Source organism: Rhodamnia argentea, chromosome 2 (assembly GCF_020921035.1).
Source record: "Rhodamnia argentea isolate NSW1041297 chromosome 2, ASM2092103v1, whole genome shotgun sequence".
Taxonomy (NCBI): Eukaryota; Viridiplantae; Streptophyta; class Magnoliopsida; order Myrtales; family Myrtaceae; genus Rhodamnia; species Rhodamnia argentea.
Window position 1 is genome coordinate 25,230,290 of NC_063151.1, and position 27,330 is coordinate 25,257,619.

Here is a 27,330-nt window from a genome sequence, read left to right on the forward strand (position 1 = left end):
CTTTCCTCGTCATTATTGTCTTCCTTCCCTGAGCCACTCAACTGTAGACTTCATCTACCATCTGTTTCACGCTAAAATTCTTGTTTCAATATGGCAGCCATGGTGAAGGTGAAATCATCAACGCTATATTTGACGAGGTTTGGAAAAAGCTAATGAAAAGGAGGAGAAATCTGCCCGAACATTTAGTGGGGATCAATGATCAAGTGGAAGCTGTCATGGACATTTTAACTCGTGATGTCCCTTACGTGGTCATTCACGGAATGGGCGGTATCGATAAGACAACTCTCGCAAGTGCCGTCTTTAATCGAATCTCCAATCAATTTGATGGCTGTAGCTTCCTCTCGGATGTTCGCGAATCTGCGCAGCGTGGTAGAATTATTGACTTGCAAAAACAGATGTTGTCAGAAATTCTCTACTGTGGATCTCCAGAGATCCACAATTCTGACGAAGGGATCAACATAATTAGCGAAAGGTTTCGTTATAAGAAAGTTCTACTTGTTCTTGATGACGTGGATAAGCAGGACCAGCTCTCTAAACTAGCCGGAAAGAGCTATTGGTTTGGTCCAGGGAGCAAAATCATCATTACAACGAGGAACGTCAACTTTTTGCCAATCAAAGATGAGGATGCAGAGAGTAGTTGGAACCAAGCACGTTCTAAAGAGTATGAAATCTATGAAATGGCAGAAATGGATTCTTCTGATGCTCTTAAACTTTTTAGTCAACATGCCTTAGGGATGGATTCCCCACCACTTCGATATGAAGATATCTCGCTCAAAATTACCAACAAAACAGGTGGACTTCCATTAGCTCTCGAGGTTATTGGTTCCTCACTTTTCGGCAAAGGCAGAAGGACTTGGGAAGGCACGTTGAGCAAATTAGATTCAATGCCCAATCAGGACGTCTTCAAAAAATTAAAGATCAGCTATGACATATTAGATCGTGCTCAGAAAGAGATCTTTCTTGACATCGCTTGTTACTTCATTGGAAAAGGCATGCTCCACCCGTGCTATATGTGGGAAGCTTCCGGCTATTTCCCAAAAGTCGATTTACTCGTCCTTGCTCGTATGTCTTTGATAAAGATAGAAAAAGATGATATGCTATGGATGCATGACCAGCTTAGGGATTTCGGAAGAGAAATTATACGACTTGAAGACGATGAACGCGGAAACCATAGCAGGTTGTGGGAGCCCGAGATTGCCTTGAAGGTGGTTCAGCGGATAGAGGTAAGCTATAGTCACCTTTGCTATTTTCACCGGGGGGAAAATCGACATGCATTTACCAACGGTTGTGTAGTTAAATTCTTGCAAGTAAATTTTTTTGCTCAATTTTTCTTTTGGCAAAGAGAAATGAAAAAGGTTTCTATAAGAGTTCACTAACGATTATAATATCACATATCACATTGAAGTAGTGTTTGATAGGTTACCCTTACAACGAGAAAGTAATTGATGGATTGGAAATATTATTATGCTTTGCTGTAACCCGGCTTTGACACGCTCTAGACCAAGCAGGGTTTCGATCAAGAGATTCGCAATTGGATCTGATAACTTTTTCTTAATTGCAAAGCCGTTGCAGGTTTTTTACTTTTCATAGGAATTAAATATACAGGCAGTATTTTCTATCAAAGGGTTTTACACTGTGATAATAACATTCTCTGTTACCATCTGACTACGATAATTCTCTTAAATTGATGGATTAGAAATATTATTATGCTTTATATAGTATAAGGAATTTTTCCTCAGTGGAATGAACAAGTCAAATCAACTTGATTAGTTCTTTTTTTTATGATTGTCTCGATTTAGATCAGTACGAATCAATATATAATTTGTATTTCATTACTGAATATAATCGAGTTCCTCAGACTTGTACAATACCATGTTTGTCATCCACTTCAAATGTGCTTACTTGTGCTTTTCCTATCACAGGGGACGGGCAAAATTGTAGCACTCAAACTAACGGGACTGCCCAATCTGCAGTATTTCAGAAGTGAAGAATTTTCAAAGCTGCCCAATTTACGATTCTTGGAATTAGAGGGCGGGAATTTGGTAGGGAACTTTAAGAATCTTCTTTCCGAGTTAACATGGCTCCGTTGGAAAAATTGCCCTCGGAAATTGGACGCAACAAATCTATGTCTCGAGAAATTAGCCGTGCTCGAGATTTCGCTCTCTGACATTACTGAAAATTGGGCCGGATGGGGGCCATGCCTGGTACAACATTATATAACACGTAGTTTACTTTTTTTTTGCCATTTGCTTACCCATTTGCCTTTCTTGACTTGGATTATCCTTGGTTGTTTTTCTAGGTGAGCGAGAACTTGAAAGTTATCCATCTCGATTTTTGCCGAACCTTGAAAAGGATTCCTGACCTCTCGGAATGCAAGAATTTGGAAAGAATGGTTCTTCGTCATTGTTCACGCTGGCTAGTGATTGATGGCTCGATCTCTAAACTAGAGCAACTGCAGCACTTGGAAATCGAGGGAACGTTTAGGATACACCGGGGGGATCCTAATGCCGACCTTTTGCCCGTACCTTCTGCATTAGGTGGTCTAAGATCCCTGTCAAGGCTAGAATTAAGAGGTGTGTGTGTTCGAGAACTACATCATTCCACTGGAGAGATGACGCATTTGAAGTATTTGTCTTTATGTGAGTGTACACTTGGAAAATTTCCAGACTCTCTTGGAAAATTGACATCACTGCTTGAATTGAACTTGGATAGCATACAAGTCACAGAGTTGCCGCATTCTATCGGAGATCTTAAAATGTTGACGAAAATGAGGCTTTGTGGGACTCCGATAAAGAAGCTACCGAACTCGATAGGAGGGCTAGAGTCCTTGATTGAGCTAAATTTGGCGTACTCGCATATCATAGAACTACCTGCTTGTATTGGGGATCTCAAACGATTGGAAATTCTAGATGCAAAATGGAGTAATATAAGAGAGCTACCAAAGGCGATAGGGATGTTGGAGAATCTTAAAAAGTTGAGAGCCTCACGTTTTGGGTACTGGGAATATGTCACGTTTCCTCCTACCGATTTGGCTACTCTTTCTCAGCTTCAGGTTCTTGAAATTCAGGTTGACCCCCGATCTTTGATAGGGCTTCCGTCGAGTCTCGAGAATTTGACTCTATACCATCTCAAATCACCGATGGAAAGGTTTCCCTTTTTCAACTTGACAAATCTAGCCCATTTAAGCCTTTGGAATTGTGGCCTAAGGGAGATCGAATTTGAAAATGTGCTTGAGAGGCTATCCGTATCGACGTTAAAGGGGCTCCAAAGCTTGGAGTTGTATCAATTCCCGGGACTAGTGGAGATTCAAGGTATGGAGAAATTGGAATCGCTGGAGTCATTGAAGATTCAAGAATGCAGTGACTTAAGAAGGTTGCCCGATCTATCAGAATTAAAGAAGCTACGGAAGTTGGATCTCCGTTTTTGTCCATTGCTAGATTTGCCCACTCTATGCCTCCCAGACATGTGTCGTTTGCACATTGTTGGATGCGGGAATTCATCATAATTTTTTGGCTATTACAGAGATTGGAAGGATACTCAGTCGGCATAGAAAGAACCATCTCATATTCTCATACTGTCGGTAAAATTTCCTTTGGTATCTTCTTCCCCTAATTTTATTAGTGTATTTTTTTTCCCTCGAGCTATTTTCTATTAGTTCAATTAAAAATATTCATTTTATAGGATGCATGCATGCCTGTTCACCTTAAGCCTTAAAATAATTGAAGCACCAATCGCTTTTGTAAAAATCGTGGATTTCGAAAGAGAGGGAAAAGAAAGGTCTTATTCACGATTTGTAATGTAATTAACACTTACGTTATCGTAGAAAGTCGAAATGTACGATTACTAAGAGGTTAATAATATTATTATAGAAAGTTGAATGTACTTAAGAAGTAAAAATCACCCGAGTGCTCTAGGAGGACTTGATTAGATAGATGAACACACGACTATATTGAAAATTATGGGCTTCTGTCATTATAAGCTCCTTTTTTTCTCTTTAGCGTTTCCGAGATGTAAAATCAACCGTGACCATGCATAAGTGCGCAATCAAATAATTAACAATCGCAAACAATGTTGTAAGAAAGAGATGAAAGAGAGTATGGAGATAGAATACCCTAGCCTTATCGGGTAATAACAAAACATGGCCTTATTATGATACCCCGTGACGGGGAATCCTGTGAGCAAGTACCCTAACCTAGATGCATAATGACTATGAATCAAATAGAATGAAAAGACTAGCTAATTAACGACAACGAAATGCTAACCAAACATATGTTATGCCTATCCTTAAATGCGATTATAATCTAAATGGGACTACATTGTTATCAACTTATGTTCTCCATTTTCATTTCTCTCCATTTACCCCCTTTTTTGTCTCGCAATTGGTAATTTCCAATTCCATCAAGGTCACGTCTCTTTCTTTTCTTATTTTAAAACCAACAAATTACTCTATGTTCCAAGATGAAATCTGAAATTCTGATTAGCCTGGATGGAGGAATACTTTGATCGGATTTTAAGTATAAAAAATGGTCATGTGGTAAGTTGGGTCACTCACTGTACCCTATTCCACGTGGCCAAGAAGTCAGCAAAATGGGCTTTGGTGACTGGCTCTATAGGAGTAAAGTACTATGCCAATTATAGAAAGTTGAATGCACTTAAAAAGTAAAATCAACCGCTATGGCAGCGCATTTGATGGTAGATGATGCGGCATTAGGAAACGAATGCCTTTTGCTAAGTGACTAACCCCCGCAGCACTAAGCATTGGTGCTCTCACTTCTGTCCTGTATCTGAACACCGTAAAATTGAATGACTTCCCATGGATATGCTCATTCTGCAGGTGTAGCACGGCAGCAATTCGTATCAAAAAGGAGTGGGAGATGCTATGTCCGCTCTCGGACACCACCAAAGAGGCAACACAAACAAGTTTGCGTCCCAGTTTAAATCCCATCGTACTCTATATTATTTATATTTAAGGATTCCTCCTCGTGCACGCTTGAAAGAGATTAACTGCAATAATTACGTAACAAAGGTTACGTAATTGCCGTAACTATAGAGCGAAACCGTATGCAAAATTTGAGGTCTACTCTACTGGTTCACAATGTTGCTCTGGCGCGTATGCATGTATGACTCTGGAGAATTAAATTTTGCAGCTCCTGCGGAGGATTATCGCGGTTCAGGGTACCCAACCAGGACGGAGGTCCATTGGCCATCATAATTGGCATAGTACTTCACTCCCTTTTTCTTATGTTATCTTTTTGCGAGGACTAGCAAGAATGTAAGTCATGATACCACTAGTGATTGTTACACACTCTTCTCTTGAACGACGCATGGTTTTGATTGCTAACTGATTTGATGTAGAAACCAGTGCGTGAGGCTAGACTTTGGCAATCACAAATCACTGATTGGCAGTTAAGGCTAATGCGATCCACTATTTGCATCGGGTATGATGGCAAACTAATGCCATCGATGATGTGATTTAAGAGGTATAAGCAAGTCGATATGATTGGCAGAGGCGATTCTTTTGCACGTTGGGCGTACATCTTCGTTCATACGCTTGCATTGGAATTTGGCAATCCTAGCATCTTCTGAATACTTTTATTGCTCTAGTCGTATATGATCTTTAGGATGATCCAGTGAGAGATGTAATCAAGAGTTTATAAGCTCAGGACAAGAGGATAACAAAAACGATGGAAGAGAATTCTTATAAACGATAATTCCTTTTTTAGCGCTTGCCTCTTTTTTTCAATTGCCCTTTTGAATCTGCAGCCGTACAACACTCTTAGAAGTATGTACATCCAAAGCTCCCACTTCATGAAATGTGGAGCGTTGGTATTTTTTATATGAGCAAGCTGTTCTTGTTCTGGAGGAAATGTCAATCGAAGAATAAATTTCACAAGAGGAAGGATACAGTGCGAAAAATGATCGCCTTACGTGACAAAGGGAACCAGCCTGCAGCAGAGGCAATCTCATTTAATACCAGCACAAATATACAAGCAGCTGCTGCTAATTCTACTAGGACAAAAGACCCACCATCCGTGGTCATCATAATTCACATCATCTCTGTAAAAACTTGCTTAAAACTGTTTTTTGCAAAGGGACTTCTTCATCATCTTCATCCTTTTCTTCGGCTTGGGCATACATATTTAAAGCACAACGGATTACTGAATTCGCTTGTTTCCTTAATGTTGCATTGTCAATGACCATGTCCGTCACCCTCTTCCTCAATTCATCGTCACTTGTCCTCCCTTTGCCGTCATTGCCATTCCGAGTCTCATCCACTTTTACAACAGCATTTTCTACATCTTGAGCGAGGAGTTGGGCCTGATAATGGACACAGGTCAGCATGATAACTGCCAGGTAAGTGATGCGGTCAAGATCACATAAGGCAGGAAAACTTCAAGAACTTGGTATCCTTGACTTAATGAATTAGAGAACACTGATTCAATTCACAGCATAAGTTGAACAACGCTCCATTCATTATATAAGGTTCAGGTTTTTATTGAATCGCAGGAAGATGAATTCAGGAGGTGATATAACGGATGGCATACTTGAATCTAGAACAAGAAGAAGGGGTCTATATGGGGGCGCTGAGGTCGATTTGAGCAGACACCAAAAATTAAGATTCAAATAGAATACAAGCAAAACAGAAGTTAAAATTCTGAAATGCAAACAATACATCTGCAAGGAGGAGGCCAATTCGATTATCAGATGTTATCAGTAGATCTGTTGCATCAGACGGTGAAGAGGTATCCACAATCAACTTATCTTCTTCTTCACTAAGGAAATTAACGCTACATTCTTGAAGCCGGTTTTGAAGAATTTCACATTCATGCAGCAGCTTTGCATTTGCAGCGCTTGCAGACTCCCCTCTCTGTTTCTCTTTTTGTGGAGTTTGCTAAACAAGACAAAAGCAACAATGAGTTAAGGCTCACGAGAGAGAGAGAGAGAGAGAGAGAGAGAGAGAGAGAGAGCAGCCTTCGAGACTCCAAAAATTCAACTTAAAGGTGATTACGCCAGCACATTTAAACTAAATTACCAGTCTTTCGGACTTCAAATAAGGGATCATGAATGCAATACATAGAAAGGGAACTGCTTGTGATGCGCAGCCCTTGTTTGTGCACGTAAAGATATTCTCAATTCATGGGAAAACAAGAATCTTGAGAGTTGTCTTGAAGGCAAGAGAGTGAACGCACAGGGACACACATGAGAGAAAGAGAGAGAAAGGTTAAGATCTTCTACCAAAGACACAATGGTGAGTTTCTCTCTAATTTGTCTGCACATAAGTAATTTGGAGCTTGTAGAAGGGTGTCTTTTTGTGTATGCTCTTGGTGTAACTAGACATCCTTGAGTGATCACTGGCTCGTAAATGCCACAAATTATCTTCAGAAGAACTAGATTAGTCATGTTTGACAGGTCAGGGACTATCTCCAACGACAAAGACGGCAACTCTAACTTTGTCGAACTCTCAGGAAGCTCTGGCAACTTTTGAAGACCATTGCAGGCACATAAAATAAGCTTCTTGAGATGAGAAAGTTGACCGATGTTTGTCGGCAATCTCCTAACCTTGCTACCTGATAAGTCTAGGATGCTCAAAGAGGATAGATGCCCAATTTCACTTGGAATTTCCTCCGTCGTACAACCAACATGTAACTCTACTCTTCAGCATTCCTATGGCCTTTGGTATCTCTGTAAGATTTTTCCCAGCCGTTAAAGCACTTCAGCTTTTTCAGATTTCTAATGGAATCCGGTAACTTTGTTATTGAACCTTCATCCATTATCAACTTAAGCAGGGATTCCAGTCCTCCAATTGAGTCTGGTAGCCTTCTTATCCTGCAATAAAACGAATCTATCCCCTCCAACCCCTTAAGGTTTCGAATGGAGTCAGGTAATCCTGTGATGTTTGTATTAGACAACTCCAACTTGCGCAGTGATTCTAGTCCGCTCACTGAGTCCGGTAGCAGCTTTATTACCTTCAGCATTTTGAGATTTTCTGCAGAATCAGGTATATTTGCTATCCCCGTGATTGATAGATCCATCTCAAGTAGTGATTTTAGTCCCCTAATGGAATCTGGAAGTTTTCTGAACTCCTTACCTCCACTCAAAGACAGGTACTCCAAGCCCAATATATCTCCTACTGAGGGTGTAAGTTCTTGCACTTGCTTATTTTCGATATTCAGCATCAAAAGGGACTCCAGACCACCTAGTTCTCAGGTAAACTAAAAGGAAGTATAGGTTTAAAATCATGAACTCTGGGCCACAGACTCTCCAATCTCAAAGTCGCGGTGATTTCTAAGAGCTTCAAGTGCTCTAGCTTATTGATACAGCCATCTACACGTGCCAAGTATTCACACTTCTCAAAAACCAATCTCTTCAGATGTAAGCATGAAGAGAAGTCAGGTGTCTTGTTAATACGATTGCAGCTTGAGAGACGTACAACTTTCAACTTAGCAATGCTCTGTAAATATAACAGACTGTTAGAAGCAAGTGTAAAGATGTGGGGAGACAAATGTGACACAGATATAGTATGACATGATATGTACCATGCATGGCCACCAGCCAACCCAGTCATCAGTAATGTCGCTTCTCGACGGCTTGAGCACTACTAAGCTTCTTAAACACAAATTGGTGGCATATAAATATAAAGGGCAACGGTGCCAACAGAGCCAGTCAACTTCAAGAGAAGACTCGTAAAGTCTACAAATAAGTTTCCTTCGTCTAATTTAAGAAACCTTATGTTGGGCAGCCTGGAAAATTCTTCATTCGTTAAAGTTATGCTCTACATGGAGTACTGCAAATTTCTTTTTTTTTTTTTTTGGTCACATAAGTACTGCAAGTTTGAGAGTTATAACATTGTCTATTCCCTGTCAATAAAAGTTAGCAATCTGTAAGCTGTAAAAGCAAAATAACAGAGAAGAGCACATGCACAGGATCTTTTTGAACTACTGCATTTTTTTTCTTCCGAGAGGAAATAGCCCTGAATATGACTTACCACTTTGCTTGTAACTACATCAAAGGAGTTGTCGGACACCACAATCTGCTACATTTTCCTGGATCTTGGAGGCACTCCTGTCGAATTATCTCTCTGCTGAGATCTTTTGAGTTTGTCGTGCATCCATAGTTTATCCCCGTCAATAATTTTTATCAAAGAAAACTGAAATAAGCACAAGTATTCCACTTTTTGGGTAAAAATCACAAAACTTCCACATAATTTGTAGGACTCTTTCTTCACCAATGAAGTAATATGCAATATCGAGAAAGATTTGTCATTGATCATCCTCTAATTCTTCATAACTTACGATCAGCTTTTTTAGGACATCATCGTGGTGCACTTTCTGTAACTTGTTCCACGTGTCTGTCCATATTATCATGTTTTTGCCATAAAGATATAAACCTACAACCTCGAGAGTCAAAGGAAGTCCTCCGGTGACTGTCACTCCATGAAATATCCCTATAATCAGGTGGAGGTGAGTCTTTCAAATGCATGCTTACTGAAATTTGAAGAGCATGGTTAGGCCGCAATTCCTTCATGTCATAAAGATAGAAATCTCCAGGATGTGCTGGGATCGTCTCACTTGGGCTTTCATCATCAGATGCCAAGAAAGGGATTCTCCTGGTTGTGATAATAATTCTGCTTCTCGGACCAAACCAACTGGACTGGCCAGCTAGTTTCTTGAGCTGCTCCCTGTCATCAATGTCATCAAGAACAATTAGGACTTTCTTCTCACATTATCTCTCTTTGATAGGGTTGATTTTGCACAGCTTTTAGCAAGAAGAAGAACAAAAAAGTGGTATTATGCATTGGCTACTAACCATTGCCTGTGGCCCATAAGCAGCAGGTGCAAACCCACCAAAAGATGGGTCAGCATATTGGAGTGGGATACACACCTGCATTGAGAAATTGTTATCCTCTGCCATGTAAACTTAGCCTGGCATGAACAGCGTTATGGATCTAACGCCAAGAATGTCACATAATGATTCCTTTTGCAAGTTGAGAATGCCATCGTTATGGGATGAGTGCCGAACATCTGAAAGAAAGCTGCAACGTTCTTGAAACCGAGAATACATTTGTTCAAAGATAGCCTTGGCAAGAGTTGTCATTCCAACACCACCCATGCCGTGAGTCACAACAAATCGTACACCAGAAGCAGCTTGGCCAAACAACTCCTTGATGGCTTCCATTGGATCACAAATCCCCACCAAGTCATTGCGCACGTTTAGTTGTGTTATTCTCAACTTACTGAACACCTCTTCCAAAATAAGCCCTATGAGTTTATCTAAGCTACCATATACATGCAACCATCTCAAGTTAAGAAACGACAAATAGATAGTATACAGTACATGCAAGCATAACGGCGTGTGTGGGGGGCAAACAAAGGCTCCTCTAGATTTGAACAAACTAATCGAACAAGATAGATTACATCTCACTTGAGTTGCCATCCCATGCGACAGTTCTTTCCTTTTAACTATAGTTGCTTGCAGAGTATGCACAAACACTATAGGTACTATAAGTCTCTAACTATATTCCCAATGATGCAATTTCTCATGTCAAAATGATCAAATGGAAAGCTTCCTTGTCACTTTCCCCTTTCTAAGAGATCCAGATTTTACACTACTCTGTAAACACCGCAAGCATAGATGCACTTGTAGTCGTAGTAGCAGCTCCTGTAGTGTTCCGCATTCTCTTCTTTTGGCCAGAGCAACATTGTTCTAGAGTTTGGTCCATCACATTGCCACCTTTCTTACATGGGATCAAGCAAGATTGACTGCTCATAGAGCGAATACTAACGTTTGAACTAATACAAAGGAAACATTAAAAGATCATCTGCAAGCAGACATGAAAGTGCTGGAGTTTTCAACATAACCCATGATCGCTCAAGTTCCAACCCTTGATTCTGGTCACCTTTCTTCGAGCTGCCTCCCACTGCTTCACTACGTCCTTACCTGACTCTCTCTCTCGTGCTTTCGCAGGGCATCACGGTACGTCCCTGTCTTGAGCCTCACATCCCACGCACCCACGATGGGCAAGTTCACCTTCTCACTCTTCTTCCTCCTGCACTCTGATCATGAAAGTGGGTTCGCAGAAACACCATCTGCTCGAAGCATAGCCTCGGAAGAAGATAGGCACGTAAATCTTGGAGTTGGTGACCCCTCTCAGAAGCTCTCCGCGGAACTCCTCACTGGTATGGAGCTCCTCGTCGTCCATGAAGACGCGGATGCCAGCACGGACGATGGCCGCATCGGGCCATCTCAAGCTCAGGAACACTTCATAGTTCCTCTCGGGCAATGATGCCGATTCACCACTATCAGTCGTGGAGGGATCGCTCCTTGTGCTCGCCGGGGATCTGCCTTCTCTCCTTCTGAACAGGCGACGGAGCGGATCAAGGTCATTTTTTTTCCTGCTCTGTTACGTAACGCAAATCATAAAAGGAGAACATTCCAAATTATGGAATGCTGTTAGTTTGGCAAGAAAGAGAAATGGGTATTGAACACGTCTATACTACTGATGCATCTAAACCTGAGAGGCTTATACAATCAAGTTCGAGTCTCTTAAATACTTGACAATATTGAGATGAAAAATGAAGTTCGTAGTGATGAAAATCTAGTAATGTCGTATCATATTTCTCTGTTGTTTTGTGGGAGATTCTACTTGAAAGGGAGAATCCGCACCCAATCAATCATCTTACAAGGTGCAACTACTCGGGTGCGTGAGATCTAACCTATCATGTTGCATTGAAGAGGAACTTCAAGTATAGAACCTTACATAACAAAAGGCACCAAAAGACGGAAAAACCTGCTGTTTGTTTTTTTTTTTTTTTTTTGGTAAGGACCTGCTGTTTGTTTGTTGAAAACCACTTTTCCCAATAATCGAAACCAATCTTCATGCCTTGAGGAGTGAGAAATAATTTGGTTGTGATATATATGTTTCATTTATCCAAACACCTGTTGCCTCTTCCTGCCCTTTAAGTTTTACAGAAAACCCACGAGCGCATGATGTGCTATAGCTATCTGTGTTTTCTCAACTGCTCCAACTTGGGACAGTTGCACTAATGTGGCATCCAAGATGAACTTATAAGACTGGTTACGGAAGAGCTTGCCAGTAAGTTAAGGATAAGACAACCTAACTTGCACAATGACTTGGTGGGAATTGACGATCGAATGGAAGACATAATGGAGTTGATTCTGGTGTAAGTTTTGTCATAATCCATGGCATGGCAGGCATAGGAAAGACGACTCTTGCCAAGACTGTTTTCAAGTAAATGTACCTCAGTTCCAAAGTTGCAACTTTCTTTCTAATATCCAGCAATCATCTGGCGACAATGATATTCTAGAATCTCAAAAGAAATTATTATGTTATGTTCTCGACCTTATATCAGTAAAAGTTTCTGAAACTGATGATGGAATCAAGATGATGAAAGAGAGATTCTGCCAGAAGAAAATCCTAGTTGTACTTGATGACGTGGATAAGAGGGACCAGATCATGAAACTGGCTGGCAAGACCAGTTGGTTTGGTGTAGGAAGCAGAATTATAGTTGCAACCAGGAACATCCATTTCTTGGTAGCTAACGCCGAAAACCCAAATGACATCATCTGAGCACATTCCAGAGATTTCTATTCTATGAGGTAAAAGAGATGCAATTTGACCATGCTCTTCAACTTTTCAGTAAGCACGCATTTGAAAGTGAATCACCCCTCCGCATGATTTTGACGGTAATTCAAAGGAAGTTGTGAAAGCTATGGGAAGACTGCCTTTGACTCTTGAAGTTATAGGTTCGTATCTCCATTGCAAAAGTAAGGTAATATGGAAAGACAAGTCGAAGACGTTAAGGCAAGTGCCCGACAAGGATGTTCAATAAAAGTTGATGATAAGTTACGAAGAACTAGAATATGAGCAACAACAAATTTTTCTTGATATTCATGTTACTTCATTGGTGAAGCAGCAAATCATCCCCATTGTATGTGGAAAGCTTGTGAAATTTTCCCAATCAGGGATCTTGGAAGAGAAATTGTTCGGAGTGAGTGCCTCCAAATTTCTGGAAAGCAAAGCAGGCTATGGCGTCCTATGCTTGCCTTAGAAGTAGTTCAGTTCAACAAGGTAAGTCATAGCCACAACTATTTATTCATGGAACATGCAACCTATGTCTGGTGCTCCTGTTTATGCAGAATCTGTCCTCATTTCACATAGGAGAAGAAGATGATTTTTTTTGCCCAATCAAGAATACCAGCAGCAATTTTACCATTTGAGTTTCAATTCAAACCAAAGTTGGAGTGACTTCATTCACATAATTAGAATAATATCGATGACATTGTATTGTCATTGCTGATAACAAAATTAACGTGATGTTTGCTTTGCTAGAAAGATACATTGCTCAGAGAGAATAAATTAGTATGATGTGTATGCTGGCCCAAATTGAACAAGTTTTGTTATCATGGAGAATCAGAACTGGGGCCAACAGTGTAGATACCAATCAGCGATTTTATAAGTCGGCTATGTAAAATTAACACAGTACAAGATTTGTATGGTTTGCAGTTATGAAATGAGTAAGCAAATTTTGTGCTTCTCAAAATAATCTGAAGGTGAATAACATCAAATATGCTTTATCTCACAATAAATGTTTACAGAGCTCTTATAATTCCTTTTCATCTCTGTAAGGTTGGTATTTGAAACCAGCTTTTCTTTCTCTGCATTACAAACGTATTCATTTTCTTATAATGTAGGGCATCTGGATTTTCTTATTCTGTTACTATGCTTTATGTGCTCACATACTGTTATTCAGCTACCTTCTACCTTCAGGGAACAGACAATGTTGTGGCACTGAAACTCACAGGACTCTCCAATCTTCCCAACCTCACAAGTGAGCAATTTTCAAGGCTTCCCAATTTGAGGTTCCTTGAATTAGATGGAGGAAAACTTGTAGGAGAAATTCGAGCATCTTCGCTCAAATTTAAAACGGCTCTCATGGCATCATTGCCCTGCAGAATTACATGCTAACAAGCTTTGCTTAAAGAACTTAGTCGTACTCAAGCTTTCAGAGAGCGACATTACTGAAGATTGGGTCGGATGGGAAGTATGCATGGTAAGATGTCATATCGTGAGTTATTATTTGTCTCACTATCTTACCACTAGCCTAGTCTTCTTACAAAATATTGTTGTTTCACAGGTGAATGGTAAGTTAAAAGTCATGCATATGACAGGTTGTAAAAGATTAATCAGGACACCCAACTTCTCCAGGTGCTTAAATTTGAAGACGTTGGTCCTTAAAGATTGTGAAAATTTGAAAAAGATATATAGTTGGATTGGCAAGCTAGAACGTCTGAAGTGCTTCGAAATTAGTGGGAAGAACTCTCTGTTTCGTTGGCAGTTTCCTTTAAGGGACAATGTGTTTGTAGTACCTTTAGTATTAGACTCCATTGGTGGCCTAAAATCCCTATTGACGCTAAAGATAGAAAATGAGCAAGTTCGAGAACTTCCTCTCTCAATTGGAGAGCTATCAGGTTTGGAGTACTTGTCTTTGAGCCATTGTCCTGAGCTTGAAAGGCTTCCAAATTCCATAGGAGAATTGAAGTCACTGCTCCAATTGGATCTGTCTGTTAGTGGAATTATTGAATAACCTGAGTCTATTTGGGGACTAGATTGGCGCGAAACATGCCCTACTGATTTACCTGAATCCATCGGAAATCTTAATAGGTTGGAGGCAATAGATTTATTTGATTGCAAACTAAGAGAGCTGCCGGGGTCGATTGGAGGACTGGAATCACTTCTTGAGGTGGATCTGTATGGAGCAAACATGGCACAATTACCTGATTCCATTAAAACTCTAAAAAGGTTGAAGCGTATGAAGATTGGGAACGAAATAAGAGAGTTGACACAGGCCATGGGAATGCTGAAGAATCTTAAAGAGATCTGTGCTAGAGGTGATATGGAGGAAATTCAAAGTGAAATTGGGCATCTATCGTTGTTGAGAATAGTAGACTTGTCGCGGAGCAAGGTTACGAGGTTGCCTACAACTATCAGTCAGCTTTCAACTTCATCTATTGAATTGCAATGCACTTCAGATGTTGCCAGAGCTTCCTCTGAGTCTTAAGTGTTCATCTTCATCATTGCAGACTGTACCTAATCTCTCAAAATTGACCAAGTTAATTCATATTGATGTAAGTAATTACACTGATGAGTCCCTAAGAGTCACCCAAGGACAAGTTCAAAGTCAAAAGATAGGGTGGATTGGGAGGTTATTTGAACTGGAGTATATGGCCCTTATTTTTCCAAATCTCACCTTGCCTCCGACTAGCTTGAGTTCCCTTTCTCGGCTCCAATGACTCACAATAACATGTCTCGACCCACAATCCATGACACGGCTTCTATCCAGTCTTGAAGAATTGACTCTCTATGATGTCAAGTCACCTCTAGAATGGTCGCTCTTTTCGGACTGGAGAAATTTGTCTGGGTGAAACCTCTGTAAATATTGGCTAAGAGAGATTCTTCATGATGTCCTTGGACAGGTACAGAATGTGCATCATCTAGAACTGTCAGCTTGTAAATTGCTTGTGAGGCTTTCCAGTCTTTCAAGCTTAAAAAGCTGCAATTGCTGTCTGTGAGATGTTGCTCGCTGCTAAAGGAGATGCAAGGTTTGGAGGACTTGGAATTCTTGCAAACTTTGTCAATTGAGGACTGCATATTCTATAGAAGGGTTGCCTCATCTTTCAAATTTACAGAAGCTTCAGAAGGTGACCATCTTATGTTGTGAATTGCCGCAAAATAGGACTGTTCAATCACCTATAAATTGTTAGGTGTATAAATGCTCGAGCCATTGGGAGCTTTACAAAGAAGAAAGAAGAACGACTCATCGTCCTGAAGAAACCAACAGCCAACTCTAGAGAGGACTGTTTTAACAATGTAAGTCGAAGGATGCTTGGGAGTGTACACCTTCTTCTGTCTAGATTAATAGCTGAAGCATCATGTGTTGCCTTCGGCACTAACTTGTCTATGAACACATTGTCGCGACCGCTCTCAAGAGAGTGGACATGCCCGATCACCTGGAGACGGGTGACCGAGCCCAGGCGGAGAGGGCATATGTGGAGATCAACTGAAGCTACCCAAATCTTCAGAGAGGTGAGTTAGTAAGTGGGCATGTTGTTCTAACGGGTAATTGGCCTACAGCCTTGAAGTACCGTCCCTTACTGAGAGAGTTTCTAGCTAATCTTGAGGGTTGTCTTGAACGCAAGGGAGAGTGAACGCACGGTGACACATGAGAGGAAAGATAGCAAGACGGGTTAAGATCTTCAACTAAAGACACAAGGGTGAGTTTATCTCTAATTTTTCTGCACATACATCGTAATTTGGAGCTTGTGATCTTAGAGCTTGTAGGACTGTGTCTTTTTGCATGCTCTTGACCTCCTTCATCTTAACGGGACAAAGCTGGCAAAGATGGGAATCAATGGAACTCGATAAACTTTTTGTACCTAATGATGTTCGGCCTTTATACATGCCGCGGACATAATCCACGGCAAGCAAAATTGTGAGGCGTAGCCATGCGATGACCGACGACATTTGAAACTTCTCATTGAAAGAAAATGAAGCGATTAATTTTTCATTGTTTGGTGATACACTTGAAAGTGAGACTAAAAACGCTTTTTGATGTTTACAACTTACCAAAAATTACTCTTTGCACTTTGTTCCTAAATAAGATATTAAATAGTTATCCAAGATATTGCTAATATATGAAGCATATACTATTAGATTATTTATTATCAAAATAAAGCAACCTAAAAAAGGATGCCAAGAAAAAAATGAAAATAATTAAAAAATTTAATCTCTCAATGCTCATAAAGCTTCACGGGAGAATACTTCTTCATTCTGTGCGAGCAAGCGTGTGGAAAGGGAGCTTAAGCAAACAATTTCTTTTTGTTAGGATGTGTGTATGAGTTATGTTATAAAAGTCCCACGTCGGAGAATTGATGTTGTGTAAAGTAGTTAATATATCCTATTTTTTTGTCGGATTTTAATATATCCTAGTTGACTCATAATACTTTGGCTTAAGCTTTTGAGTGAAAGTGGGTATATCTAGATATGTTGACGGGCTCGGACTTAGCTTCCTTTTGACGCCCGAGTGAAGGTATTGGGCTTCTGCTACGTGCTCCCAATAAATGATATCATATTCGAATAATCTGGCGAGAAGAGACCATGTATTGGTGAATATATCCTAAGTTTGTTTTTCCTTGATCGAAATTTTTTCCCATTGGTCGTCCACTTATAGCGAACCAAACACCTAAAGGTTGGAAAATCATTCCATAAAACAAACACAACCAAAGGTTTCGTCCTTTAATTAATTGTTCTTTTGAAGGTGCAACCTAACAATTCCAGACGGCAATGCTAGATTCCAAGTGATACTTGGTGTAAAGTTCTCCAATTCTATAAGGGATGGAAGATGGTTATCACACTAAAGGCATTAAACTTAGGCAACTGATCGAGATATATTACATCATGTAAGAATTTTTTCATTCAATTTGCCAAGGCTGCGTTTGGTCGTATTCACTTTTTTATCAGATAGAATAAGGTTGGATTAGATAAAAAAGACGACTTACCTAATGTTTGATAAATGTTCGGTTATAACCTGGATTTTTGCAGATAAGATAGGAAGAAGATAATCCAGGCTCCGATTGCTGTGGTAACTCCTTTAATTCAGGTTTAGATTATTTCTTCTCATGCTACAATAACTCATATTTCTTTTACCACTTGCTTTATTTGGTAGAGCATAGTATCTTTTTTTTTCTTTTTCCCTATTTTGGAAAATCGTTCAGTCCAAGAACACCATGGATGACTTTTGAATGGTTTACCTTTCAAAGTTGGGGTGCTTGACTGGCCTTCCCAAGCGGAAGATAGTCAGAAACTGGCTTCTGTTCTCCTATTTTAATGTTAGTGGTACTGGTCCTTTTTTATTTTGTAATTTGCTGAGGGAGGACAATCTGGTGGAGATGCCTAAAAAGCACTTGCTCATATGACAATGTTTCGTTCGATCAACGTCAGATGAAAGTGTTTCTTCATCTGATCCTCCAGAGAACACCTTCTCTACAGCCAACTAATCTGGAGAGGACTTTCATTGGCTTGACTTGTCTAAGTCGTCGAAGTTCTTCTATACCTTTACCCTCTATTATTCCTGGAAACTTGTGTTCGATTAAATTTGCCAGGTGGACGATGTTAATGACCTGCGTATCAATCAAACGGGTGATTGGATGAAAATTTCCTTCAATCAGTTCATATTTTCATCGTCTCAGAAAGGAAAAATGTAAAGAAAGAGAAAAATCACCCACCATCATTGTTGTATCCGTATTGTGTTAGTAATGTTGCCCACTGAAGAATGTCGATGGCCGGCAAAAAGAAAAAGGAAAAACAAGGAAAAAATAAGGAAAAGATAAAAGTAAAGAAGGAAAAGAAAATAAAAATAACAAATAAAAAATAAATTAAATTAATATCAAAAATTATCCATATCAATGCTGACTATATCATATAGTACAATCGATGTTCACTTTAGCGATATCCAATCAAAATTAGTCAGAAAGGTTCAATTGAAAAAACATGAAAATTTTTAGGACTCAATTGACACAATTAAAAAATTTACAATTGAAATGGTAAAAATGTAATAGATTTAAGATTTTTTACATAACTTTCCTTAAACTACATTAGTGGGGATTAATTAAAAAAAATCTATATTAGTAGCAATTCACAAAAGAAAAATAGAAAAAAAAAATTGTACAAGATCCGTAAAAGATGCTGGTATCTATGCACTGGAAAGTGTGAATCTCCAAAAAAAATAAAAAGGGAGAGAGGCGCGCGCGGCACATATGGAGGATGAATCAGGCTATCCTTGGGAAATCTGATGGATTACTAACTTTGCTAACAAAGGAGGGGGATGGAATCTTCAAATTAATTTGTACAAACACAATGTTTTTTTATTAATGCGTAGTCTTTTGATATTCGGTCCACGGTGATTATGTTCATTGCGCGACGGTGAGCGTCAAGGATGGAGGTTGCGGTTGCTTGCATGGTCAAGACGATTGAGCCGAATTCTAAAGTGACTAGGCAGGCGGCCACTAAATGGAGTAGCAGGCAAGCAGTTGGACGGAGGAGGAAGACACAGCGAAAAAAATTTCTTTTCATGTCAATAATATTAATAAGCAACAGATGTTTGCCGACTACATCCTATGTTGTGTTATGACTCATAGAAGTTATGGAAAATAATATAAGCAATATTCAAGTTATTTTGAGAATGCATGACGGAGTTACTGTCATACGAAACTCTTGTTATTGGGTTTGTTATGTACTATATATAAAGTCGCATATCCATCACATGATCTCATAAAATGTAGTGATTATCACTTACTAAATCGGGATTTTACTTATCCCTTTGTTCGACTTTGGAGGTTTCGAATGGAGGAAAGGGACGGGTTTGCAAAGAGGGCAAGGGGGTGGATTAGAATTTATATGGCGATGGGAGTGGGAGTAATTAGACCAAGTTTGTAGAATTTCTAGTTAGGTACACTATGAAATTTTGGACGGTTATTTTCGTTAAAGCAATGTTTTATCTAACTAATATATTTTTATTTACTTTAGCGTGCATTTGTTTCGCGGAAAAATTTCTCAATAAGCGATTAGTTTTCAATTATTTGGTTGTGTACTTGAAAGTGAGACTAGAAAAGCTTTTTGATGTTTACAATTTTACAACAAAAAAAAAATTACTCTCTCGGTCATTATTACATTTTGTTCCTAAATGAGATACTAACATCTTGCGAGTCGCGCAATTGGAAACTTCCAAATGACCATCTCCAAACTGACGAAGCGTGCATCGTGCAGTGGGCGTTCAGACCAAGAACGCCATCGCTTAACATCATATGTAATAAACCTGACTGTCGGCCCAAAAGGCAGATGAAAGTGTTTCTTCGTCTACAGTACAGCCAACTAATCTGACCTGGTGGGCTTTCATTGGCTTGACTTGTCAAAGTCGTCGCTCTTCTTCTCTCCTTTTACCCTCTATTATTCCTAGAAAGTACGGCGAAAGCGCATCGTCCTTATCCCTGGCCGGCTGCGTTGCTCCTCTAATTCCTCTTTGAGGAATCCCAGATCAGATTCGGAAAGGACTCCACATCTCGCTGTGGTCGAACCCGCTGAAGATTTTGACGATGGCCACTAGTTTTGATGCCGGCGAGTCGCCGTCGTCGTCGGGGGCCGAATTCGATGTGTTTTTGAGTTTCAGAGGCCCCGACACTCGCCACAACTTCACCGATTTCCTCTATCACGCCCTGTGTAGAGCTGGGATTCGCGTTTTCAGAGATGACGAGGAGCTCCGAGCCGGCGAAGAGATCGGAGGCGAGCTTCTGGACGCCATCAAATCCTCCAAAATATACCTGCCCGTCTTCTCTAAAAACTATGCATATAGTGCGTGGTGTCTTCGCGAGCTGACATACATGATGGAGTGCAGGAGGCAATCGAATGAAAAAGTGCTCCTCCCCGTTTTCTATGACGTGACTCCCCGCGATGTGAGGCTAATTCCAAGGTCTGCTGTAAAGAAGTACAGGTGGAGGCACCGCTTCCGTGATATTTTGAAATGGGGGAACGCTCTGCTGGAGGCCGCAAATATCAGTGGATGGGACGTGCAGGGTAGAGGGTAAGAGTCTGGGCTTGTTTGCTTTCTTTCTTCCTCTCTCTCTCTTTTTTTTTTTTTTTGGGAGCAACTAAAAGCCTGACTTTTATCCACCAAAGAAGTAGATTCTGGATTGAGATGATGATGCGTACGCGAGTCGTGATGCTTTCCTCTGTGTCATACTACACTGCTTACCGCCCCAGGAGGATGAATGCAATTTCCTTCTCCAGAAAATTGTATTAGAAAAATTTTTGTTTCCTTTTTACACGATGTGGGACTTGGAAAGATTCAAAGAGAAGCAATGACAATTCAAAGAGATAACTCACTTAATTTTTTTCTGTTTTAATTACTCCTACCAAGCACACTTCTGTTGAGATTATATTTTAGTAAGTCGAGATTCCCTTTTACTTAAAAAAGCGATATTTCCTGTGATTGCCTTACCCATTCGGAAATCTGATTAGCTTCGTGTCTATGATAGTCCTTAACTCCAAAGTTCATCTGCCTTCTGTTTTTGGCTAAGACTCTTGTCCATATGGCAGCCAAGGCCAAGTCATCCAAGATATTGTCGACCAGGTTTTGACCAGGCTGATAAAAAGGAGGAGAAATCTGCCTAAGCATTTAGTCGGGATTGATGATCATGTGGAAGCTATCACAGACTTGTTAAATGGAGATTCTCCCTAATGCTTCGTACCTGGTCATCCATGGAATGGGCGGCATCGGTAAGACAACTCTCGCTAGTGCTGTCTGCAATCGAATCTCCAAACAATTTCAAGAATATAGCTTCCTCTTGGATGTTCGCGATGTTGCGCAACGTGGTAGAATTATCGACTTACAAAAGCAGTTGTTATCAGAAATTTTTCAAGGCAGATCTTTGGAGACCTTCTATTCTGTTAATGAAGGGATTAACATAATAAGAGAAAGGTTTCGTGATAAGAAAGTTCTCCTTGTTCTCGATGACATGGATAACTGGGACCAACTCTCTCAACTAGCGGGAGAGAGCAATTGGTTTGGTCCAGGAAGCAAAATCATCATTACAACTAGGAACATCAACTTTTTGTCAATCAAAGAGAAGGACAGACAGTTTAAATTCTATGAACTGACAGGCTTGGATTCTAAACATTCGCTTCAGCTTTTCAGTAGACATGCATTTGGGAAGGATTTCCCACCGGATGACCTGGATGACATCTCCTGCAGAATTTCTAGCAAAACAGGTGGACTTCCACTAGCCCTTGAGGTTATTGGTTCCTCACTTTGCAACAAAAGCAAAAGGTTTTGGAAAGAAACGTTAAAGAAATTAGATTCAGAGCCCAAACAGGAAGTCTTCAATAAATTACATATCAGTTATGGCCTGTTAGATCATCATCAGAGAGAAATCTTTCTTGATATAGCATGTTACTTCATTGGGAAAGAAAGACTATACCCGTACTATATGTGGAAAGCTTGCAACTACTTCCCGGAGAGTGATGTACTTGTCCTTTCTCGTATGTCTTTGATAAAGATAGTAGAAAATGATACACTGTGGATGCATGACCAGCTGAGAGATTTTGGTAGAGAAATTATTCGACGTGAAAATATCAATAATACCAGAATGTGGAGCAGGTTGTGGGAGCCGGAGATTGCCTTCAGGGTCGTTCAGATGAAACAAGTAAGCAAGAGTGACCTTGCTATTTCCCTTTTCTTTTTTGATCGGGAACCTTGCTATTTACTTTAGACTAAAACCGACCCTGCATTTGACAACAGTTGTGGAGTTACTTTGTCCCAGGTAAATGTTATTGTTCAATTTTTCTTTTGCCAGAGAGAAAGAAAAGGTCCAAACAAGAGTTCATTGTTGGTAAGAACATTAGATAGATATCTAGAACGTGCTGATTAGTTACACTTACAATGTGAGGGTAATTAGTAGCAAACACCTCAAGGAATACGTTTTAATACAAAAATTGTTCAACAAAATATATGAAAACTGATGCAGATTTCAACTTCCTAGGTTACCAAAGCTTTTCAAGGTTGATTTTGTTCTTTTTAGCTAAGTTGGAAATTATTAGCAACATTACTCTGCAATGAGACATCGTCGACCACACCTTACTAGAAATTTGGTAATAAATTTTGTAATCTGCAATCTTTTGTGTATAGTCCCGTAGAGCTTCCCTATAATATATGAATTTAGTAGTCAATGGTCCATCTCTGACATACAAACAATACATGAAACCTAATGAAGAGAGCTCTGGAGTAAACCGGGCTCCCCCACAGACTCCACACCTAGCTGGTCTCGAACTGCAGAGTTGCAATTGGATTATAAACTCAAGACACGGTTAGAAATTGGTCTTGCAATTTTTTCTTAATTGCACAACCGTTGCAGGGTTTTTATGTTTCGGAAAAATTAAATATGCAGGTGGTTTTTTTATTTTCGGATTTACTCAATGATAGTAAAAGAACTTTATGATCACCTTGCGACAGAGTCTGCTTAAACTGCTGGATTAGAAATTTTGTTATGATTTATACAGTATAAACTATTAGTTCCAACTGTATGAACAAAGATTAACTTGATTAACTCTTTTTCATGCTTTTCTCAGTTGAGATTTGTACGAAGGGATAATGTGTGCTTCATTACTTAACATAATCAAGTTGCTCAGGCTTTGTAAAGCACCATTTTTGTCATCTAGTTCCAATGTTCGCTTATGCTTTTCCTATCACCAGGGGACAGACAAAATCGTAGCACTCAGACTAACGGGACTCTCCAAAGTCCACAATTTCACGGATGAAGAATTTTCAAAGCTGCCCAATCTAAGATTCTTGGAATTAGAGGGCGGGAACCTGGAAGGGGACTTTGAGAATCTTCTTTCCAAGTTAACATGGCTCTCTTGGAGTTGTTGCCCTTCAGAATTAAAGGCGAAAAATTTATGTTTGGAGAAATTAGCCGTGCTCGAGCTTTCAGAAAGTGACATTACTGAAGATTGGACTGGATGGGGGTCATGCCTGGTAAAACATCATATTGTGCAGTTTACTTTTTCTCGCATTTGCCTCTCTAATGAAACGTACCCATTTGCCTTTATTAATTTGGCTAATTCTTGGTTTGTTTTTCCAGATGAGTGAGGACTTGAAAGTTGTACAAATCACTCGTTGCCCAAACTTAAAACGGACTCCCGACTTCTCAAAATGCTCGAATTTGAAGAGATTGGTTCTTCAAGATTGTACGACTTTGCTAGTGGTTGATGGCTCTCTCTCTAAACTAGAGCGCCTGAAGCACTTGCAAATTTGCGTGATGGTTTTGCCGGAGAGAGATGTCATGTTCCCACCAATCAATCTGGCTACTCTTTCTCACCTTCGGACTCTTGAGATAACTTGTGTCAAACCCCGATCTCTCATGGGGCTTCCATCTAGTCTTGAAGAATTGACTCTATACGATGTTGAGTCACCAATAGATAGGTCACTCTTTTCCAACTCGGCAAACCTATCAAGTTTGTGCCTTTGTAAATGCCGGTTGGGGGAGGTAGAATTTGATGATGTGCTTGGACAGCAGCTGGAGAAGCTTTGTAGTTTGGAGGTGAGGGATGGTGAATTGCTTGAGAGGCTATCTGTAGCAAGATTAAAGGGGCTCCGACGGTTGAGTGTGTTTGGTTGCCCGAAGCTAATGGATTCTCAATTTCTGGAGGAATTGAAATCGCTAGAGGCGTTATCTATTCATGAATGCAGTTCCATAAGACTGTTGCCTCAGCTATCAGAATTAAGGAATTTGAGGAGATTGCATCTCAAAAATTGTCCCCTACAAAATTTGTCCGATCTACGTCTTCCAGACACGTGTCATTTGATGATTGAAGGATGTGGGGCTTTTCCTTCCTTTGATGGCGATTACAAGAAATGGAAGGATACTCTGTCTGGACCATATTGACAGCCAACTCTAGAAGAAAGAGTTATCTCATATTCTCATGCAGTTGGTAAAATTTCCTTTGATTTCTTCTTCCCCTATATTTTATTCTTCGTGTTTTGTCCTGACCTTTTTGTGCTTGTTCCTGGTGGAAATGCTCAGTTTATAGCATGCGTGCATGTTGACATTAAGTTCTATAATGACTAATGCTCCAATTGCTTTTGTAGTAGTCGTGAGTTTCTAAAGAAAGGGAAAAGGAAGGTTTTGTTCATGATTCGTTGCTGAATATTAGGACTTAGAAGTGCCAGTTGTGCAACGGTTGTGGAAGAAGTTACTAAGGGTGTGGAAATGTCATTAGCCTCACTTAAATTAGTGTTTGCGCGAGGAGATTGATTACTTAAGCTAGTCCCATATGTAGTGGAGGAGAGAGGAAGGTCTTTCAAGGAAGATAGAGTCATTGGATAATTATTTGCAGAACCGCGAAAGATAATTCTTGGAGTAAATGGCAAGCTAGAATTTCGTTTGGCAAAAAATTGAAACATGTTAGAGTGGACCATTTAAATCATTACTGGTGAAAATTTGGAAAGATGTGCTTCTGTTTTGATGTCAAGTCACCTCTCGAATGGTCTCTCTTTTAAAACTTGAGAAATTTGTCTGGTCTAAACCTCTGTAGATGCTGGCTAAGACAGATTTAGTTTCATCATGTCCTTGGACAGCTAGAGAATCTGCATCATCTAGAACCGTCCGCTTGTAAATTGCTTGCGGGCTTTCCAGTCTTTCGAGCTTAAAGAAGCTGCGTCCAATGACCGACAACATTGACAGCCGTCCAATTGAATGGTTTACTTACAGCGGGGTAGGAATGCCCAATTGGTAGACATGTCCTTGTTTGTGAGATGTTATATCGATAAAAATTAAAATCCTCCTGTTTATATGTCGTGGATTTTTTCCTCTCTTATTTTTTTTTTTTTTTGGCTTTTCTATTATTGTTAACATTATGTTCCCTCTCCTTACCAAAAAAAAACATTATGTTCCCTCCTTTGTTTTGAATTTTTTCTTTCTCATCCTGATTTTATGGTGACTCTGTTGCTATGTGAAAAGATGACTCAATCTCAACACCGAATTTGAACAATCTAAATTCACCTTCATTATGAGTATAATCATTGTGAAAGTCATAGGTACCTATTAGACACTATTTAGTCTCGGGCTCCGGCGATGCTCGGCCTCTGGCGCACGGAGGCAGTGAGGGTGTTGCCGTAGAATTTTGCGAGAGCGAACAACTTAGCATTGTATTCGTCGTCATTACTATCCGAGCGAGCAAGGCAAAGCGTGTCGTGGTGACTCCATGTCTTGACATCAGGACCTAGTGCTCAAGGCCCCAGTCACTAGGAGCCAGAACCCCTCCCCTACCCACCAGATTCAGTCCACCATCACGAGTTGACACGCAATCCTACAAGCTCGTTCTCACTTCTTCTCCTTGACCCACCCGACTCACGTCCCAAGCTTGCTCTCAAACACAGCACACCCAGCAAACCAACCCAGAGTCTCCAGCCAAAAGTTCGAAATACCGATTAAAATATTTGGTTTCGCGTTTGAAAAAGGAAAACAACATATGAATTTCTGCAAGTTCATCATTGTTCTGCTCGTTCTCGTGGCAGTTGCAAGCAAGTTCGGACTAGAGGTGGCGCGGGCTTTGCCGGAGAATTTCGCAAGGAAAAAAAACCTCGCAACGTACTCGTCAGCTGCTTACGAGTGGTCAAGATACTCCATGGCTTGCTGGTTCGAGCGCCTAGCTTCCGGGCTGAGTCCGAGAGGCCCCGATCACTATCTTTATTGGCATACCGCAATATCTCGCATGTGGTCGGCAAGGTGGGGCGGCCATCACATGTGACCTACGAGGTTCGGCCAACGATGCTAAATCAAATTATTAAAAAAATAAAGTAAAACAATTCATTTTTTGAAAACTATAAAAAAAAATAAAAAAAAAAGATCAGAAATATAAAGATTGTCCATAATGATTTAGTAATACAAAACTTTTATAAATATAAAAGAAATAATTTTTCTTAGATTGGATTAAATTTAGAAGAGTGTTAGTAATATGGGTCGGGATGGGTATGGGTCGCGTTAGATTAGGTATATGTCAAGAAATTTGCACTATGCATAAATGGATCATCAATGGATTAATGGATCAATTTAGGTTGGATCATTTATAACCCGAACTGATCCACTCGTTTAACAGATCCACGCATAAAATGGCAAACTGACACTAGCATGGCACATATCGTGACATGGCTTTCCTAAATAATTAATACAACGTCATCTCTCACTTTTAATGATAACGACCTGGTTTTCAACTAAACCAAGGATAATCTAGACATGGTGGGTTTGGAGTACTTGTGTTTAGCTTCCTGTCATCAGCATAGAACACTTCCAGACTCCACCAAAAAATTGAAATCGCCACTTGAATTGAATTTGAATAGCACAGAAATCATGACTACTTCATTCTATTGGAGATTTTAAAATGTTGAAAGTTCGATGTGGAGATAGATTGGTTTAATGCAGTGAAATGGTGGCTAATTTCTTGATTTTGATGCAACCATGTCTGATGGTTGTCGCAATTTTTAATTTGGCTATTCGTCTTACACAATAAAGCTTTCGTGTAATTTGCAGATCAATGGGACTATAGTTTTTTTTTTTCCAGTCAAATAACAACTTGCATTCACTCAACGATTCAAGTCATTAGAATAAGGAAACTAAGAGTCAAAACATAACAAGTCCCACATAGGTTGGGAGTTTAGAGGGGGAAAATTGTCAAAAAAAAGTCCTAAACTTAAAGTACTTTTG

The 27,330-nt window shown here is 40.0% G+C and overlaps 1 protein-coding gene and 1 long non-coding RNA gene across 5 annotated transcripts; both read left to right on the forward strand.

The window, feature by feature from the left end:
• Positions 1-114: 114 nt before the first annotated feature.
• Positions 115-25,018, forward strand: LOC115737469 (disease resistance protein L6-like). Of its 4 annotated transcripts, none has more exons than XM_048273730.1 (5): positions 115-815; positions 21,865-22,275; positions 23,322-23,603; positions 23,710-24,559; positions 24,908-25,018. In XM_048273730.1, exons 1-4 carry the CDS (start codon positions 153-155, stop codon positions 24,511-24,513), a joined length of 2,160 nt encoding a protein of 719 aa, XP_048129687.1. In that variant the 5' UTR covers positions 115-152; the 3' UTR covers positions 24,514-24,559; positions 24,908-25,018. The 4 variants fall into 4 exon arrangements, with proteins under 4 accessions (XP_048129687.1, XP_048129688.1, XP_048129689.1 ...); XM_048273732.1 differs by lacking the exon at positions 115-815 and adding an exon at positions 20,002-20,654 and having other exon boundaries at positions 21,170-22,275; positions 24,717-25,018; XM_048273731.1 differs by lacking the exon at positions 21,865-22,275 and having other exon boundaries at positions 115-1,223; positions 24,717-25,018.
• Positions 12,976-14,630, forward strand: LOC125313755. The gene is made up of 3 exons (XR_007197333.1): positions 12,976-13,090; positions 13,790-14,072; positions 14,157-14,630. It is a non-coding gene; the product is annotated as an uncharacterized LOC125313755 (long non-coding RNA).
• Positions 25,019-27,330: the final 2,312 nt, after the last annotated feature.

What these genes read in the sequence shown, in the direction of transcription:
- LOC115737469 (XM_048273730.1), top strand. Translation starts at nt 153, where the DNA reads ATGAAAAGGAGGAGAAATCTGCCCGAACATTTAGTGGGGATCAATGAT. An exon ending in GACTTCCATTAGCTCTCGAG is followed by an intron (nt 816 to 21,864) that starts GTTATTGGTTCC and finishes CTAGCCCTTGAG; the next exon opens with GTTATTGGTTCCTCACTTTG. An exon ending in GGGTCGTTCAGATGAAACAA is followed by an intron (nt 22,276 to 23,321) that starts GTAAGCAAGAGT and finishes TCCTATCACCAG; the next exon opens with GGGACAGACAAAATCGTAGC.